This window comes from Canis lupus, chromosome 10 (genome assembly GCF_011100685.1).
Source record: "Canis lupus familiaris isolate Mischka breed German Shepherd chromosome 10, alternate assembly UU_Cfam_GSD_1.0, whole genome shotgun sequence".
Lineage (NCBI taxonomy): Eukaryota > Metazoa > Chordata > Mammalia > Carnivora > Canidae > Canis > Canis lupus.
This window is the reverse complement of record NC_049231.1, coordinates 24421795-24441875: the sequence shown is the minus strand read 5'-3', so window position 1 is coordinate 24441875 and position 20081 is coordinate 24421795. Positions and strand designations below refer to the sequence as shown.

Below are 20081 nucleotides of genomic sequence, written 5' to 3'. Positions count from 1 at the left end.
GAGGAGAGAGGACTAGCAGAGGGTCCCCGGTTCCCATGTAGCAGCTCCACACAGGAATGTCTGCCTCTTAGGTCCTGCTGATGGAGGTTTGACTTCTGAGGGACCCTACACCCATCAGGCAGGGAGGGGCTATAAGTTGAGGGACACGGAAGGCCCCCATCCTTGGGTTGCAGGGTCACAGCCACTTTGGTATGTTATGGCAAGAGAGTCTGATAGAGTAATAGGTGATCAAAATTTGAAAGTAAGCTTTATTCATAAGAGCCAAGAACTGGAAATAACACATGTACAAAAAGAACTATTGATACATATGACTGCTGAACCTCAAAAATAGTATGTTGGGCAAAAGATGCCTATCACAAAAGAGTTCATGCTGATGATTGCATTTATATGAAGTTTTAAAAGAGGCCAAACTAAGCTGTGGTGATAGAGGTCAGAGCAGTGATCACAGAGGGGGAAGGGGCAGACAGAACTGGAAAGAGGCACAAGAGAACTTTCTAAGGGGATAGGAATCGTCTGTGTCTTGGTCTGGGTTATCTTGGTTACATACATTATATCCCTATGTAAAAATGTATCAAGCTATATACTTAAAATGTGTATTTTTTTATTATGTGAGAATTATTTCTTAGTGATTAATGAAGTTGGGTGGTTTTTTATTTGTTCGTTAGCCATTTGGATATTGAAGCCATTTTTTGAAAATAAAGCTAAAATGAGTAAAAAATAGAAACAGAGAGGGGAAAGCAGAGTTGAGGAAAGAGGAGCCTCTACAGTTGGCCTGTTTACTCAGTAGAATGGCTCTATCGGTTCTGCTCTTGTGCTTGTTGATGGCCAAATTATATAAGGAAAGGCAGCAAGTGGTTTTACCGTCATGTGAGAGGAAGAGATGTATCCTACACCAGGAGAAACTGCCTTGGAGCCAGAATGATATGGTACATTTTATGCGAGCTCAGAGGTGGCTAAATGGTTTGACACCAAAGCAGAAATCATAATCTTTCAAGTACCCTGAGACCAAAGGTTAAAATATATTTACCCACATTAATCCTATTGTGGTGTGATTTGTTGACAGCGGTTCTGAATGGGGCTTAGTAACTCAGATACTGTGGCTCCTGAGGTTTCTTGGGGCCTGAGTTAATCCAGCCAAGAAGGGCATCAGACCGGGCAAGGCCACATGGCCAAGGCTGCAGGTTTGTGTTCTGGGATTGCTTCATTCAGACTAACCATGGGCTAATTCTGCTCTGTGTCTGTGCCTGTTCTAGACTCTTGTGGGCAGCAATGGAACCATTTTGACCACAATGCCTGTGATGATGGGGCAAGAGAAAGTGCCCATCAAGCAGGTGCCTGGGGGAGTCAAGCAGCTGGAGCCCCCCAAAGAAGGAGAGAGGCGGACGACACACAACATCATTGAGAAGCGGTATCGTTCCTCTATTAATGACAAAATCATTGAGTTGAAGGACCTGGTCATGGGGACAGATGCCAAGGTGGGTGCCAAGCATTACGGTATTTCATGGGCCATCATCTCCCCATCTACCTATCTTTGCCTTAGGAATTTAGGAAAACCCAGGTCCAAGTGAGTGAATGTAAGGATGGTTAGAGGTGCTTTCTTTCTGTAGCATCTTGGGGTTTTTTCAAGATTATACAATATTAACCAACATAAGGGAACTGTTGGGTTTGGGAAGGTAGCAACCTGGCTGGACCTTTGACTCTGCTCTGTGGTGATGATGGATCCCAGGACCCCAGGTGGAGGGCTGCCTACTGCTCACTGGCAGTCAGGTGCAGATTGTATGTACCTTGGAATCAGCTGGTGGTGTTGCTGGCATATGTTTAATTGTGTTCATGGGTGGTTAGCAATATTTTTACCTTGCAGGGAAGAAAGAAAATGGAGATCAGGTCTTTAACCAACAGCAAATAGAGGGAATAGATTGTTCATTATTTTGAGTTTTTCAGTGAATGTGTCTTCTGTCACATAGTTTATTTGTTTTTGTGTTTTACCTATTTATCTTCATCATCTCTTATTTTATTTTATTTTATTTATAAATTTTATTAAAGATTTTATTTATTTATTCATGGCAGAGAGAGAGAGAGAAGTAGGCTCCATGCAGGGAACCCAACGTGGGACTCGATCCCAGGTCTCCAAGATCACACCCCAAGCGCTAAACCGCTGAGCCACCGGGGCTGCCCTATCATCTCTATTTTAAAAGAAAATTTGATTTTCCTCATAGCCTATAGATCTGAAATGTGCTAACATAACTTAAGATGGCTATCCAACAGTGCTCCGGTTTTTTGTCAGTTGTTTTCTTTAAAGTTTGTTTTGGTTCTAGGATTATTATAAGAAAGAGGAGTACTAGGGACTCCTGGGTGGCTCAGCGGTTGGGCATCTGTCTTCAGCTCAGGCCGTGATCCTGGGGTCCTAGGATTGAGTCCCACATCGGGCTCCCTGCATGGAGCCTGCTTCTCCCTCTGCCTGTGTCTCTGCCTCTGTGTGTGTCTGTGTGTGTCTGTGTGTGTGTGTGTGTGTGTGTGTCTCTTGAATAAATAAATAAATCTTAAAAAAAAAAAAAAAAAAAAAGAGGGATCCCTGGGTGGTGCAGCGGTTTGGCGCCTGCCTTTGGCCCAGGGCGCAATCCTGGAGATCCGGGATTGAATCCCACGTCGGGCTCCACCGGGAGCCTGCTTCTCCCTCTACCTATGTCTCTGCCTCTCTCTCTCTCTCTCTCTCTCTGTGTGACTATCATAAATTAAAAAAAAAAAAAATAATAATAATAATAGAAAGAAAGAAAGAAAGAAAGAAAGAAAGAAAGAAAGAAAGAAAGAAAGAAAGAAAGAAAAGAAAAAAGAAAAAAGAAAAGAGGAGTGACAATATTTATTTATTGTCACTATGTACCAGATCGGGGGCTACTCTCTGTACATGTATTATCTCATTTTACCCTCACTACAAGTTCATGATTCATGTATCATCATTATCCTCATTTTAAGGAGGTTCAGAGATGCTGAGTAACTTGTCCTGGGTAGCACAGCTAACCAGTGATTGAGCCCAGCATCTCAGTCCGGAGCCATGCTTTCACCCCATGAGCTCTGGCCTCCCCACTCTCATTGTGCCACCTGCAGTGATGCCACTGTGTTTTTACCTGGCTTCCTTCCCAGATGCACAAGTCTGGTGTTCTGAGGAAGGCCATTGACTACATCAAGTACTTGCAGCAAGTCAATCATAAACTACGCCAGGAGAACATGGTGCTGAAGCTGGCAAATCAGAAAAACAGTGAGTGTGTGCTCATTGAGAGAAGGGTTATCAGGCCTTCTGGTTGTAGAAGTTCTATGCTAGGCACTGGGGAGAGCCCACGGATGCTGTGTACAAGGTACCTTTGGGGGTGAAGCAGAAGCAAGGACCATGTGCCCCTTACCCAGCTCAGCCCTGGTCCAGGCACCCAGGCGGGGGCTCTTTACAAACAGACTGTTTGCCAGATGTGGTTTTCTTTGCAGAGCTCCTGAAGGGCATCGACCTAGGCAGCCTGGTGGACAATGATGTGGAGCTAAAGATTGAAGACTTCAATCAGAATATCCTTCTGATGTCCCCTCCGGCCTCTGACTCAGGGTCCCAGGCTGGTTTCTCCCCCTACTCCATCGACTCCGAGCCAGGAAGCCCTCTGTTGGATGATGCAAAGGTATGAGCTTTTGAAATCCTCTGATCCCTGGAATCTCTCCCATATCTCCTAAGTTAACTGTGGAGAAGCTGCCGATAGGGAGGCAGGCCAGGTGTTGAGAGGACTGGGGCAGGAGAATAGGAATTCTGTGAAATTAGGTCCTACTGTGTCCCCCACAAAATCCACTTAACTGGTTCAGTGTAGTCCAGTTTAACTGGTCCTTGCTGAAAGAGCCCATCTGAGAGGAATAAGGGCCAGATCCAGAATGGGAACACACAGCAGCTGTCATGCGGGTGCTAGGAGTTGCCGGAGGCGCCTCATTACATCCCTCACTCATAATGGGCCTGGCAAGACCATTTTTTGATGTTGCTCGGTTGGTTTAGGGCAAGGCTGCCTCTGGGCCCTCTTCTGGAAATGATTACAGTTTCCAGTCTAACAAATAACATTCCAGCCAAGGGCCTTTCATCGTCAAAGAAAGCCCCTGGCAATTGTGGTTTAATGGAATTAGCCAATAGAGGCTCAAGCCTAATGATCTAGTAGTCCTGGGAACCCGTGGAGGCCACTGGCAATTTCTAACTTCAAAAGCACAAACTTCCCTTCTAGCCTGAGTTTTTGATCAAACTGTTTATAGTATCATGTTCTTAATCTTAGTGACGAAGCTCTGTTTGTGAAATACTTTGTAAATGTGATTCTGTTTGGTAACAGAAGGCCATATGATGTATACATTGAATTAGCTAGGCATCTGTCATCAGAAGAAATTTTCAGATGGCTTTAAAATACTGAAAAGGAGTGGTGTAGTATGTGCACACTGGAAGTTGGGAGAGATCTGGCTCCAGCCTTCCTCCCTGCCTCTCTCTCTGGGCACCCTGGGCAGACAGGGCTCCTTTCTCCAGTCCTCCCTCTGTAGGACGGGGATGGGAAGAAAAGCAGCCTCCTGGTTTTACCACAGGCAAACTCCTGTAAATAGATCCATACTGAAGTTGTATGGTTTTTTGTTTTGTTTTGTTTTGTTTCTTTTTTGGTAAAAATTTTGTTTATTTGAGAGAGAGAGAAGAGACCATGAGAGAGAGTAGAGTACACGCAAGTTGCAGGGAGAGGCAGAAGCCGACTCCCCACTGCGCAGGGAGCCTGACATAGGGCTCAGTCCCAGGACCCTGAGATCATGATCTGAGCTGAAGGCAGACGCTCAACTGACTGAGCCACTCAGGCACCCCAGTTGTATGGTCTTTAATCAGGTCTGTTGGTGTTTAATTTACATGAGATAAAACCCCTATTTTACAGTAGCATGAAGTAGTGGCATACAGTATGAGGAGTTTTGAAAAGCAAGGGTATACACATATATAACTATCACTATAATCAAGATATAGAACACTTCCATCACCCACAGAGCTCCTTCATACACCATGGCAGTTAGTTCCCACACCCCTCTCCAGCCTCAGACAGCTATTGCTCTGATTGCCGTCACTTTAGATTAGATTAGCTTGCCTGTTATGGAATTAAACAGAAACAGAAGAGCAGCCCCGGTGGCTCAGCAGTTTAGCACTACCTTCAGTCCAGGGCATGATCCTGGAGACCCAGGATCGAGTCCCATGTCGGGCTCCCTGCATGAAGCCTGCTTCTCCCTCTGCCTGTGTCTCTGCCTGTGTGTGTGTGTGTGTGTGTGTGTGTGTGTGTGTGTGTGTGTGTGTGTGTGTGACTATCATAAATACATAAAAATTTTTTTAAAAACTTAAAAAAAAAAAGATATTGAACATTTATTAAAAAAAAAAACAAACAGAAACAGAATCCTGCAGAACGTTCTCTTTTGTGCTCTCCTTTATAAACAGGACTCCTCTCCCTCTGGTCTTCGGAACATATTCTTTTCCCAGGTGGCAAGAGGATGAGCGTTCCAGTGTCTGAGAAGCAGTCGGAGGGAGAGCTATGGGCTTCTTACCTGTGTCCCATGCTTTTCCTGTCTGACTTTGGTTTTTTTGTTTGTTTGTTTGTTTTTAAGATTTATTTATTCATGAGAGAGAGAGAGAGAGAGAGAACGAGGCACAGACACAGGGAGAGGGAGAAGCAGGCTCCATGAAGGGAGCCTGATGTGGGACTCGATCCCCGGTCTCCAGGATCACACCCTGGGCTAAGGCAGTGAGTGCTAAACCGCTGAGCCACCCAGGCTGCCCTCCCGTCTGACTTTGTAGTCTCAAGTTTAAATCTCATGGTCTGCCTCCAGTTCATATAAAAGCAAAATGCTATAAAAACCCATGCAGTATTTAATTCCAACCTCTTGGCCCTGTTTTGAAGGTCAAAGATGAGCCAGACTCTCCTCCCGTGGCGCTGGGCATGGTGGACCGCTCTCGGATTCTGCTCTGTGTGCTCACCTTCCTCTGCCTCTCCTTTAACCCCCTGACTGCCCTGTTGCAGTGGGGAGGGGCCCACAGCTCTGACCAGCACCCATATTCCGGCTCTGGCCGCAGCATCCTGTCACTTGAGTCAGGTAGGCAGAGGACCCCTTGTACCACCCAAGCGTGGGTGGGCAGCTGTGACAGGAGATGGGCCCTATGTGTACAAACTGCTCAGCTTATCCACCAGGTTCCAAAGGGCTTTTGTAGCAGGCCTGATAGGGACTGGCATAAGTCCCTATTTGGAAGTAACAGGGCACACCCAAGCTCCGTCAGTAAGAACAGAAGAAATCAGGAACCTACACTTCTATTATTATAGGGGTTGGGGATAAGGGAAGGGAGGGTACCTATTTGAAGGAGATGTGATATTTTTGTCCGAGTCATGAAATCAGTGGTCTAATCAAACCCACCTTGATTGACGGTGATTTTTGCTATCTTTGTTATCTAGCTATGGTACCTAGTTCCATAGTGATAGGGGCTACGGGGCTCCTATTTAGGCTACAGAACTGTTCCAGATTTGCCTATTGTGTGGATTAAGGTTATGTCTTATTCTTATGGAAAGCATTTAGACATTGTTACTAAATGAAGCAATCTTGTTACACACACTTCTGAAAATGAGGTAGAAGGCTTCTAACCTGTTAAATGCTGGGGGTTAGTCAGATGCCCTGCAGTCCCCTAGGGCTGCTCTAGGAGGCCGTTCCTCATGGGCTCAGTGGAGACCTTCCTTTTTAGGTTCTGGGGGCTGGTTTGATTGGATGATGCCAACGCTTCTCTTATGGCTGATAAATGGTGTGATTGTCCTGAGCGTCTTTGTGAAGCTGCTGGTCCATGGAGAGCCAGTGATCCGGCCACATTCACGCTCCTCAGTCACCTTCTGGAGACACCGGAAGCAGGCCGACCTGGACCTCGCCAGGGTAAGTTCTGCAGCTGATAACTCAGCAACTTATATCGAATACCCTGGTATATAAATATGCCCTGTGGTAGGTGCTTGTGGGTGATAAGAGTAGGAAGGGACCTGGCCCCTGATGGTCATAGGCAGCAGAGGAGAGGACTTCTATGTGTAAATTATTGCATGAACACGAGATAATCAATTTATAGTCTGGGTTATGACAGAGGAAAAGTAAAGTTCTACGGGAGTTCAGACAGAAGGGACGAGTTCTGGTCAAGAGGATCTGGGGCTTGAGCCACACGGTCAGAAGCAGGAAGGACCTTCTAGGTGGAGAAGTCATGAATAGATGGGGTACTTGGAGACCAGCAGGTAGACAGGTATGTCCAGAGTGCAGGATATATCTGGGACAAATGAGGTCTCAGGCTGATATTGTATCTCTGGCCCAAATTGGAGTTAGTAGTCGAAGTAACTGGGCTTTTTTCCCAGTTCTCTGGAGAAATCCAGGAAGGTTTTTGAGCAGAAAAATTAGCTGAAAGTTTTCTGTTGAAATCAACAAAGAATTTATAGGAAGGATTCTGGGGCAACTCACAGCATCGAAAGAAGAGTTCAACGTCACATCTCAGAGAAACAAGAGCCAGAACAGTCCTCAGTTTCAGTAAACCACAGGCCGGCTCTCCCCTCCTACAGGATGCCATGGCCACCAGAGAGAACCAGACTGACCAGCCTGGAACTGTAAGCCATGCCTAGGGCTGTGGCACCTGGAATACAGATGTCATTGTTAGGGGCCTACCCCTTGAAGTGAGACTATTCCTAGAAAAAAAGCATTCCAAGCTGTATATCCTAGAGGCAGATTCAGGTCCATGTTTCAGGATTGTTACTCTGGCAGCTGCGTGAAGGATGGGGTGCATGAGGGGGCACAGAAGTAAGTTGGGGACTCCTGGAATAGACCAGAGGAGAGGTGGCAAGAGCCCAGAATTGAAAGGAAAAACTGATTCCAGAAATATTTGAGATGTAAAGTGGAGAGGAGGTGATGGGACACTGACACCAGGGTGGGGGAGTCTGGAGCTGTGGTGGCCTCTGTCTGAGCCATGTTGCTCACAAGTGGGGTGAGAAGGGACCAGGAGGCAAGGCTGAGGTGGGTCGGGACCAGAGTGTGCTGGAAGCTGCTCATCAGCCAGGAGAGAGGTGCTGCCCCTGCACTGACCACTTCCTGTAGTGATGCCAGAAGGAAGTACAGGTGTGCCCACTGCAGGACAGGGGAAGGGAGAGGACAGTCTCCTTGTTTGCCAGTGATGAAACAGGTGTTCAGTACAGGGCCATAGACTCTCCACTAGACCCTCTCAGGCTGGCCAAGAGTAGTTTATCTAGATCCTTGGTTATAGTAGTCTAGCCAGGTATTTGTGTAAAACAGTGGTTCTCAGACTTTAGCAGGCAACAGAATCTCCTGGAGGGCCCCAACCCCAGAGGTTCTGATTCAGCAGGTGGCGCAGGGTCGGGCTAGAGCACCAGGAATTTGCATTACTTTTTTGTTTTTTTTTTAAGATTTCATTTATTTATTCATGAGAGACACAGAGAGAGAGAGAAGGGGGGCGGGAGGGAGAGGGAGAGAGAGACACACACAGGCAGAGGGAGGAAGCAGGCTCCATGCAGGGAGCCCTAGGTGGGACTTGAAGTGGGACTCAAAGTAGGACTCGATCCCAGGTCTCCAGGATCACACCCTGGGCTGAAGGTGGCGCTAAACCACTGAGCCACCCGGGCTGCCCAGGAATTTGCATTTCTGACAAGATCCCAGGGGCTGATGCTACTGGTTCCGGGAACCACACTTTGAGAACCGAAAAGCCTAAAAGATAACATTAGCCTGAAAAATGATCATTTATATCCACTTTATCATCTTATGTGTAAAGCTACTGTGGGAAATTGTGAGTAGTATTTGTTCCAACGTAGACCAGAGTACAATCCCAATTTAGTAAAAGGCGAGAAGAAAATACGTGTAAATGTCAGCTATCATTCTTCCTGGGGTGTAAAGTCACAGGTGATTTCTTTTTACTGTTTTAGCTTTTTTTTTTTTTTTTTTTTTTTTTAATTTTTATTTGTTTATGATAGTCACAGAGAGAGAGAGAGAGGCAGAGACACAGGCAGAGGGAGAAGCAGGCTCCATGCACCGGGAACCCGACATGGGATTTGATCCTGGGTCTCCAGGACCGCGCCCTGGGCCAAAGGCAGGCGCCAAACCGCTGCGCCACCCAAGGATCCCTTTTTTAGCTTTTTTAGCTTTATGAATTTTCCTGGACTCTTCAATGAGCATGTATTACTCTGGTAAACTAGGGAGTGAAGGGAAAGTAAAAGTTTTTGCTAAAATAAAAAGAGGTGGGTGCTTGAGTGGTACAGTCTGTCTGACTTCAGCTCAAGTCATGATCCCAGGCTCCTGAGATTGATCCCACAGCAGACTCTCTGCTGAGCGGGGAGTCTGCTTCTCCCTCTGCCCTTTCACCCTGCTCGTGATCTCTCAAATAAATAAATAAAATCTTTTTAAAAATTAAAAATGAAAATAAAATAAAAAGGGGCACCTGAGTGATGCAGTCAATTAGGCGTCCGACTCTTGATTTCAGCTCAGGTCATGATCTCAGGGTCGTGAGATTGAGCTCCGCATCAGGCTCTGAGTTCAGCAGAGAGAGTCTGCTTAAGATTCTGACTCCCTCTGCCCTTCTCTCTCTAAAATAAATAAATATTTAAAAAATAAAGCAAAATAAAAAGGCCACAGCAAGGCCAGTGAATGTCACGCCTCTCGCTGCTTTCTAGGGGGATTTTGCAGCTGCTGCAGCCAACCTGCAAACCTGCCTGTCGGTGTTGGGCCGCACACTGCCCACCTCCCGCCTGGACCTGGCCTGCAGCCTCTCCTGGAACGTGATCCGCTACAGCCTGCAGAAGCTGCGCCTGGTGCGCTGGCTGCTCAAGAAGGTCTTCCAGCACCGGCGGGCTGCCCCGGCCACCACCGCAGGCTTTGAGGACGAGGCGAAGGCCAGCGCCCGGGACGCGGCCCTGGCCTATCACAGGCTGCACCAGCTGCACATCACTGGTGAGGGGTGGCCACTGCTTCCTGGCTGGCCTCAGGGTGCCCGATGCCGTCTCTCCACCTTGGCTGGGTTTGCTAGTTCTCTGGCCCATCAGAGCCCTCTTCCCACTGCTGCCCTAGAACAGTGGGACGGACCTTCCACCCACAACCATGGCCACAAAGGTGGCTCATTACTGTAGCCCATCAGTTTAAGATGCACATCTTTTCACATTAATGTCTCTACGTTTAGGCTATGTTCTTTATATGGTGGCATGGTATGGTTGAGTTGGCACTGTTTTTTCCTTAGTGGTTCTTAATAGTAGACTTAAAATTGATGTCATCTTAGATTCAGTGAAATATTTCATTCAACTGCTGCTCTGCTAATAGGCAGGCAGGTCAGCAAGTGAATTATGATTTAGTGTGGTAGAGGTAGGAGAAGAATCGGGCTTCAGTTGCAGGGCAGGGGTGTACTGCTGAGGAGGGTTTCAGGAAAGGCTTTCTGGAAAGTCTTGGCTTTGTATAACAGGATGGGTTGAGTTTGCCAGCCGTGTGGAAGGGGGTGTGCCTTCCAGGCAGAGGGATGTTCCCAGGGAGGAACCCCATCTGGGGTGGCTCTTGAGAAGAATATTTCAGTTGTCCTGGAGCCAGCTGCCAGGCAAGGGGAGGGTGATGGGAGCCAGGCAGTGAGGGGCATTCGGACAGTGATGACACCATCAGATTCTGACGAGAGTGGATTCACTCTGCTGGCAAGTAGGAGGTGGGTGGAGAGGATTAAGGATTGCGTCGAGGAGTCCAGGTAGGAGCAAATACAGCTGGAGACGAGAGGTGACAGGAGGAGAGAGAGCAGAAGCTGATAGGACTTGGGGAGCCATGGGATGAGAGGGGCAGGAAAGGAGTGGCAAGGTTGGTTCCCTGGTTTCTTGCTTGAGAGTTTGGGGAAATGGTGTTGCTGCCAATAAAGGTGAGGGAAACAGGCCAAAGAGCAGTTTTCCAGGGAGAAGGTGAGCAGTTTAGTGGAGAATGATGAGCGGCGGTGGATGTGCTGGCTCCGCAGCCTAAGAATAGGGCTTGGTCTCTGGCCTACAGTGAGAAAACGGAGTTTGCTGATGAGAGGCTTTTGGTGAAGGGGACCTTCAGGGGACCCAGAAAACACCACATACTACATGCAGGCCAAGGGCAAGTCAGGTAGAGGCTGCCCGAGAGGTTTGGTGTTGGGGAAGCAAAGTCAGAGGGTTTGAGAAGGGAGGTTGCCATGGGGATATCCAGTGAAGGTCAGAAAGCAGCAGTGGGATGTGGTCCTAGGAAGGTGATGGAAGTGCCCTGGTGATGAGGGAGCTGCAGCCCAGAAATGGGGCCTTAGCAGGCCCCAGGTGACATGAATGGGAGATGGGACCTGTGGGGCCAGCCGTGGGGTTTTCACACCTGGGGTCATGGTGATTTCCAACAGAGGGCCCTTGTCTGCAGACCGTGCATCACTCTTCTCTGACCTCTCAGTGTGCCCTTGGGGGATGGAACCAGCTCCCTCCCTGTGTTCTCCCAGCTGTCATGTTCTGGAGAGTTCCAGCTGGAGTAGTTCACATCACTCATTCCCTCCACGTTTGCTGAGCACTCTGTGGGCCTGGCTTTATTCAAGGCACTGAGAGGACAGGTGACTAAAACGTGATCCCCTTGTTGCCGCCCAGCCTCCCTCTCCTGAAGAGAGAAAGCCAGCTGGTGTCTCCTGGGGAGAGAGATACCTGATGTCTGTGCAGAACAAAATGTAGGGGCTGATAGAAAGATGAGGGAGACAGGGTGGCCCCAGGGGGGAAGAACGTGGGGCTGATGAGGTCAGGAGGCCTGACGTGGCCACTGTCTGGACCTTTGACAAGGGGCCGCCCCCGAAGTGCAGCCTCCCTCAGTAAAGCTCGTGTGCCCTGGTGCCTTCCCAGCCCCGTAGCAAGGACCAAAGCGAGCTCAACAGTGTGGAAGCCTCATGGCTTCGATGGGCCCTCATACCCGTGCAGGGGCACTTTGGCCCCTGCCTTCAGGGTCACACCACATGACTGCAGCCCTCACGCGGGAGCATGTAGGAAGCCTTTTCTAGCCATCCACCTGCTCACCCAAGACGTGTCCACCATCAGCGCCGATTTGTGTTATTTCCCCCGTGGAAAGGGATGTGCTTATTACATACCGTGCATTCTTTTACAGTGAAAAGAAATTCATGTCGGTTTCTCTTGTTTTGTTTTTTAATTTATATTACCTCTCTCCATGTTTGGAGACGCAAGATGTTTCAGCAGAATGTGGAAAGTGTGGAAGTGCCTACCTGAGTCCCATTCAACGACCTGCAGTCATAATTGCTCTCATTTCCACAGCCCATGTGCCACGTGGCAGGCACTTGACATACATTTTCACTTGTCCCAACAACCTGTGAGGTGGAAAGGAGCACACAGCTATTTGGTCTCAGAGCCTCGCATCCCATCCAGGACCATCTGATGACAGAGTTCAAGCACTTTCTTCCGTCCTTGTGCTCTTGCTGCAATGGCACTACAGAAAACAGGAAAAAAAAAGCTTGGTTTGGAGGAATCCAGCCACATCAGTGTCTGTTTCTGCCTGCCACAGGGAAGCTTCCTGCGGGATCCGCCTGTTCAGATGTACACATGGCTTTGTGCGCCGTGAACCTGGCGGAATGTGCAGAGGAGAAAATCCCACCGAGCACGTTGGTTGAGATCCATCTGACTGCCGCCATGGGGCTCAAGACCCAGTGTGGAGGCAAGCTTGGCTTCCTGGCGGTGAGTACCCTGCAGCTCCCTTCTGGGGACTTGCATGAAGCCCCCTTCCCTGCCCAGGAGCTAAGATACAAAAATGGGTGTGGGCTCTGCCTTTGGGGGCCGACTACCTAGAGGGTTAGATAGCCAGTCAGTGGGTCGTTTCACAAATATTTAGGCACTGAACAAAAGAGACAAAAAAACAAACAAACAAGCAAAAAACCAACAGAACCCCTCCTGGCCCTTAGAAGCATAAGCAGACATTTCAGTGCCTGAAGAAAGAAGATTGATTTCAGTGATACAGTGACCCATATTCAGGGGGTTAAATATATGACTCTCCTGCTCTTCCAAGTGGTCATAAAAATTTTTGACATTTTCTGGTTGTGTCTCTTGGTGTTTTTACTCATACCAAAGGTAGCAGTTGCATTCCTTATAGTAATCCCAGCACTCTGAGTCCTGAAATGAAAAATGGTGCCTGTCTTGGAGGAGCCCAGGTCAGCCCCAGGGCAGGAACAGCTGTTTTCAGGCGCCTCCATTGTGCCTGGCATAGGGCCAGCCTTGGGAATTCACTGTTGGCGAATCCACAGTCCTTGTTATCAGCTAGCTCACAGCATCTGCTGACCTCAGGCTTTCTCTTACTTCAGCGGAAAGAGGCACATTCTGTTCGGTGCCTGCTTCGAGGAGGCTGCTGAATGCATCAGCCATGTTCAGCACAGAAAGATGACATCTCCATTTGTTGCCTTATCTCCAGAATGGCACCGATGAGCTGATGAATAGGAACGTGGCCTGTGGTGACACTGATGTTTCCTGAAGTGTGTCACCCTCATCTAGGTGACAGAGGGCATGAGGAAGCCCAGTGTACTCTCTGTGTCTCAGTCCTGTTTCAGGGACCTTAGATACTGATGTTCATTCAGCAAATGTCAGAGTCCCTGCTCCGTACCAGGCATTCCCTAGAGTGGAAATGCAGTGGAGAGCAGAACATTCACCCTGTCCTCAGGGAGCGCACAGTCTGGCAGGGAATCCAGACTAGGAATGAGGCTTCTTGTTCTGCCCAGAGAACACCCTGTTCTTGACCCAGGCTTAGGGAAGTGAGGGTGACTTTTCTGGGCAAGGTTAGTCTAGGCTGAGAGCAGGAGGTGTGGGCTAGGCTGCTTCCCTATCCTGTTTGTCTGTCCTAGTGCTCTGGGTCAATGTCATCCCACTTGTAACTTTTCTGCCCCCAGAAAGCATTTCGAACACATTAGTTGTATCAAAATACAATGCACATATAGAAAAATGTGAGCATTTTAATTTACAGTTTGTTGAATTTTCGCAAAGTGAACTCCCCCATGTAACAGCAGTTGTCCAGATCAAGAAGTAGGACTTCTGGGGCGCCTGGCCGGTTCAGTGAGTGGAACACGTGACTCTTGATCTCATGTTGTGAGTTCGAGCCCCACATTAGGTATGGAGATTACTTAAAAATAAAATCTTTGAAAGAAGAAGTAGAACTTCCCATCACCCCCAGAAGCTTTTACGGGCTTTTGTTCACACTGCCCCCTACAAAGATAACTGTTATTCTGAATTCTGGCACCATAATTTAATCTGCCTCTTATTTGTTATTTCTGTAAACGTTTTACTGAAGTATAATATCCATGTAGAAAAGTACACAAATCCTAAGTACACAGTTCAGTGACTTCACAAAGTGAATATACTCATACAGCCAGCAGACAGATCAAGAACAGAACAGAACCAGGACCCCAGAAGCATCCCTTGGGCCCCCTGCAGTCAGCACACTCCCCCTACTGCCAAGGCCTCCCACCAGGGTAACCACCATCCGGATCACTTAGGTATTTTGCCTGTGTTGGAACGTTATAGGAGAGTCACACAGCATGTAGTATATGTGTCCAGCTGCTTTCACGCAGTGTCGTGTGTAAGATTCATTGCTCTACGGTATTCCATTCTGTGCCTAGACTTAGAGATGGACTTTTTGAGTTGTTTCCTATTCTTGGTTACTATGAACAGCACTGCTGTGAACATCCCTGTTCGTTCTTTGGTGAGCAGGTGATTGCACTTCTAGAGATGGTATTGCTAGGTCAGTGGTTACACGTATGTTCAGCTTCAGTAGACAACGCCTAACAGTTTTGTTTTTTTTTTTTTAAGATTTTATTTATTAATGAGAGACGGGGGGTGGGAGGCAGAGACACAGGCAGAGGGAGAAGCAAGCTGCATGCAAGGAGCCCGACGTGGGACTTGATCCTGGGTCTCCAGGATCAGGCCCTGGGCTGAAGTTGGTGCTAAACCGCCAAGCCACCTGGGCTGCCCCCTAACAGTTTTCCAGAGCAGGTATACCAGTTTCCACTCCTCCCGCAGTGTATGAAAGAAAGTTCCAGTTCTACATCCTCTCCAAACACATGATAGTATCATTTCTGGCCTTTCTGGTTTTCATTGGTAATTTCCAGGGCATTAATGATGTTGAGCACCGTTTCATTGGCCATTTGGATAATTTCTTTTGTGAAAATCATGTTCAAGTGTATTACCTGTTTATTTTACATGTCTGTCTATTGATTCAAGGTTATTTATTTTGGCTTTGATCCTTTGTTGGATATGTGCTTTGTGTGTATCTCCCTCTTGTGCTTGCCTAGTTTCTCTTTTTTTTTTAAGATTTTTTTTTTTTTAAGATTGATTTATTTGAGAGAGAGCACGAGCAGGGAGAGGAAAGAGGGAGAGAGAATCTCAAGCAGACTCCTCACTGAGATAATGACCTGAGCCAAAACCAAGAGTCAAATGCTTAGCCAGCTGAGCCACCCAGGTGCCCCTATTTATATTAGAGAGAGAGAGCGGGGGTGGGGGAAAGGGGGGAGGAGCAGAGAATCTCAAGCAGACTCCACCCTGAGCACAGAGCCTGACTTGGGGCTCTATCTCACGACCCTGAGATCATGAGCAGAGACGAAAACAAGAGTCAGACCTTCAAGGAACTAAGCCACCCAGGGGTCCCGCCTAATCTCTCTCTTAATGATGTCCGTTGATGAGCACAAGTTGTTAATGTTCGTGAAATCAGACGTTTAGTCTTTCCTATCACAGACACTTTCTGTCCTGTTCAGTGCATTTTTGTCCTGTCTCAGTTACAGACACTCTACTGGGTTTTTTGCCAGTCGCTGTACTTTCTGTTTCCACACCCAAACCCATATCCACCTGGAATTGACTTTTGTGTGAGGTGAAGGTAGAGATGCAAGATCTACTTTTTTTCCTATATGGATATCTCCCTGCCCCAGGCTCTATTATTAAAATGTTTGTCATTGCCCCACTGGACCAACTGGCACTTTTGTCATAAATCAAGTGCCCATGTGTAACGAGTCTGCTTCTGGATGTACCACCACCACACACCCTAATGGTTGAGTCTTCTAATGTGTCTGATATCTGGAAGTGTCAGCCCTCTAGCTTTAGTGACTAGTTTATGCCCTTTACCTTCCCCTATAAATGTTGAGATCATCCTATCATACTGAAAGCCCCCCCCCCTGGGGTTTTGACTGTCCTTACTGCCAAGACGCAGCTACGCTTCAGAGGGACTCAGCCTGCTTGAGGAGGGTATATGTGTGGCAGCCGAGGATCAGGAAGATGGTGCTCTTGAAACTGTCCCTGCCCATGAGCCCCTCTCCCCAAAAACATCTGATGTGTCTAACAAAGGGTAAGCAGTCACTGTGTATTTCCTCGGAGTTTCCTCCTTGCATGTACTAACATACACGCATTATCTATTTAATGTGATCCTACCAGGGGACCCCTGGGTGGCCTAACGGTTTGGTGCCTGCCTTTGGCCCAGGGCGCAATCCTGGGTCCCGGGATCGAGTTCCATGTCGGGCTCCCGGCATGGAGCCTGCTTCTCCCTCTGCCTGTGTCTCTGCCTCTCTCTCTCTATGTCTATCATAAATAAACAAATAAATCTTTAAAAAAATATGTGATCCTACCAGAAACCCTGTTCTGCCACTTGCTTTGTCAACCAAACAATGAGCCGTGGGCCTCTTTCTTTGCTACCTCCTTACTCCACAGAGAGGTACCTGGTACTCTAGCACGTTTGCCGGGGCATGTTCAGTTGCCTCTAATAGATGCAGTTACGGTGCTGCCGGCAGTGTCACCACACACTCTCCTCACCCACTTGTATGAGTCTCCCCTGAGGTGAAATCTCTCAAAGTGGCAAGCTCGCTCAGAGGGCATAAATATCTGGAACACCGATGGTATTGCCAGATTTGCATTTCAGTAAGGTGGACAAAGAAGAGGAACTGATTTCTAGGAAAGTAACCACCCCTTTCATCTGTTGGCTTCTCTTGAGAGGTGCCAGACTAGCAGACCCAGACAGTACTTAAAGAGGAAGAAACTTTGAATTCAGTCAAATGCAGCTGAATTCAGTCAGCTAGCAGATGAGTCGGGCTTTGAGGGCAAGCAGAAGGCTGGCCTCTATGAAGATGGTTTAAACCAGAGGTTCCCAGTCTTTCTCCGTTCATGGCACCCTTTGTGTCCTCAGTAATTTTTACATGGTTGCCCTGGGCTAAAAGAAATACCTAACTGTTCTGTTTATTAATTAGTTATGTACAGGCATCTTAATACACATTTAGATCTTAACAATTTAGTAGCCAATAAAGAAATAGACACAAAGTTGAAAGAAGAAATAGTATTTTTATTTTTTTAAAGATTTTTATTTATTTATTCATGAGAAACACAGAGAGAGGCAGAGACATAGACAGAGGGAGAAGCAGGCTCTCTGTGGAAAGTCTGATGTGGGACTCGATCCCAGGACCCTGGGATCACGACCTGAGCCAAAGGTAGACGCTGAACCACTGAGCCACCCAGGCATCCTGTATTTTTATTCTTGATAACTGTAAATAATTGCTGGGGTATATACATGTGCCTGTTGGGTGTTGCAAACCTTCTCAAGCCTTGAAATCAGAGTAGCACCACCAACTTCTGGTAACACCACCAAAGCTTGCTTTTTACTACAACAGCCTCTAAAAACTCAGCTTCGTGAAGCTATGACATCATCCAAAGGAAGGTTGTGCAGTCTCACATCGAGACTTCAAACTACCACCACTTAGTAGTTTAAGTGGTGTCTGACTCATGTGGAGCACGGCTATATTTACCTCAGAAATGTGAAATATAAAAAAAAAAAAAAAAAAGAAATGTGAAATATCCAGTGGTGCACCTGCAGGCTCCCTGTGGTGCTTGGGGGTACCTTGGCACACAGTTTGAGAACCATAGGGTAAGCCTGGTGTGGGAAGACAATGTGGAATTGGGACTTCGGGGTGGCTCTCAGGATCTAAGCAGTTCTGAGTCTCCTGACATGGCTGCTCAGTTTGGCAGTTAGCAGATGAGTTAGAGGAAGGGGGGCTCATAGGCCTAGCTTGGGTGGATTCTGGTGTCTGTAGAATTTAGAGAAATTAGGGCAGCCCAGGTGGCTCAGCAGTTACGTGCTGCCTTCAGCCCAAGGCGTGATCCTGGAGACCCAGGATTGAGTCCCACGTCAGGCTCCCTGCATGAAGCCTGCTTCTCCCTCTGCCTGTGTCTGTGCCTCTGTGTGTGTGTGTGTGTGTGTGTGTCATGAATAAATAAATAAAATCTTAAAAAAAAAAGAATTTAGGGAAATTATCATAGAGTGATAATGCCAAGAAAATTAAAAGAGCAACAGAAGTTATTCTTTCAGTTTGCCTTCTAGAAATTATACTGTAGATGATTATATCCCAGGATTTATATGTCTTATTAATTCAAACCACTAAACTCCAGCTCTCACACACACACACGCACGGGCGCTGAGACAGATGTCTTAAAACTAAGGTTTTTCTTAAGAATTAAGCTTTAAAATGTACTCTAACTTAATGATTTCCTTAATCATTCCTTGGGTTCCTCTTGTAAAACCACCTACCAGGCTTTATTGCTGCTTCATTTGGTGACGTTTGGGCCCTTCTGAGGAACCAGTGGTTTTCAGTTTACCCTGAAGCAGCGCCCTGCTCCCTTGCTTATCAGGCAAGTGGTAGAAGGTTCTCTGACTTCAGAGGCCCCGGGATTGCCACCACCCCACCCCTAACCTCTGTTCAGTTCAGGCTCCTCCACTGCAGTTACCGGCTCAGATTCAGAAAGCACTCTGTTGACAGTCAGGAGGTGGTCATGGATTTCCTCCGCACTTGTTCTCCAGTGTCCCATCTCAAATACAGCGGTCTGCAAAGAGTAGGGGAGGCCATTAGTGCTGCTGGCCCCATGATGAGAGACTTCGGGGAAGATTTGTGATTGTACTAGAGTTTCTCCATAGAGCAGTTTGGCCAGGGTCATTTTCTCTCAGATTCAGGCAGCACTCTCCAGATCTCCCGCCCCCACCCCAGGAGAGTCCATCATCTCTGTCTGTTCCCTGAGTGGCACTCTGGCTGGCGGTGCTATTTCTGACCCTGGCATTCAAGTCTTCTGAAGCCGTTATATTAGCTGATGGCTACTTAGAGCCCAGTAAAGGTCAGACCCATCACGCTGAACCAGACACAGAGGCGCTGCCCTCATCATGGGCGCCAGGGAGGAAGTGCGAAGGCCGAAGGCCGAGAGCATGTCCCAGTGGCCCCTCTGGGCTTCCTGAGCCCTGGGGGTTGTACTTCTGCCTCCCTCCCTCCCATCCTTCTCTGCTCAGCTCCTCATTCAGATGAGCCTGCATTGAGCAGTTTTATGGGTTGGAAATCATGGGTTTTAGAGTAACAATATCCTCACTCAGTAATTGACAGGATTTCTGAAAACATGGAGAGACAGCGTGTCTGCAGTTCTTCCTGGGAGCCTCTTACCTGCAGGTAGAGGAGGATCCTGGAAGATGAGGGCACTGGCTTCGAGCTGCCCAGCGAAGAGGCTCTCAAAGTCTTTCCTGGCCTTCCCTCTCATGCTGGTGTTCACATCCAGGAATCGTCTAGGGACGATGTGGTGGTCCCTTTAGGGGGTTAAATAAAGCCCTTCAGGGGCAGTTCTGGGGGTGGGGGGGAGACATCATCATATGCATACATGCCTGCTTGGGTCCTTAGACAAGCCTCGGGGCTGCTACCCTTCACTTTGGTGCCTTCCAGTGTAACTGTGACATAAATAACACTAGCCACTTGCTGTGTGCCTTTTCTATACTCTTCATACTCAGAACTAAAAGAGATGAAAAATCAGTCAAAGCAGAACACAGTTTTGCCTAAAAATATCCTAAGAGATAAGTAATAGAAAGGACAGAGAAGGAAAAGCCCCAGGATCCAAGGGGCCACCTGGCTGGGACACAGGCCCTCACAGGGCTGCAGGTGGAAATGCAGCTGGGGGGCCCCTGTGACCTCTCCCCCACGATCCACCCCCTCCCGATCCCTGCAGGTTGAATGCCAGCAGGGCCAGAGGGAGATTCCAGGAGGGGTG

The 20081-nt window shown here is 47.8% G+C and overlaps 1 protein-coding gene across 4 annotated transcripts in view; it reads left to right on the top strand.

Annotated features, from left to right (window-relative positions):
* The window catches only part of SREBF2 (sterol regulatory element binding transcription factor 2), an 80659-nt gene that overhangs the window by 48079 nt on the left and 12499 nt on the right, over positions 1-20081 (top strand). For all 4 annotated transcript variants that reach the window (XM_038550387.1, XM_038550386.1, XM_038550388.1 and 1 more), the window contains 7 exons: positions 1254-1475; positions 3139-3253; positions 3475-3656; positions 5922-6114; positions 6752-6933; positions 9708-9984; positions 12559-12728. In XM_038550387.1, coding sequence (XP_038406315.1) covers positions 1254-1475; positions 3139-3253; positions 3475-3656; positions 5922-6114; positions 6752-6933; positions 9708-9984; positions 12559-12728 — 1341 coding nt within the window. The remainder of the gene's footprint in view (positions 1-1253; positions 1476-3138; positions 3254-3474; positions 3657-5921; positions 6115-6751; positions 6934-9707; positions 9985-12558; positions 12729-20081) is intronic.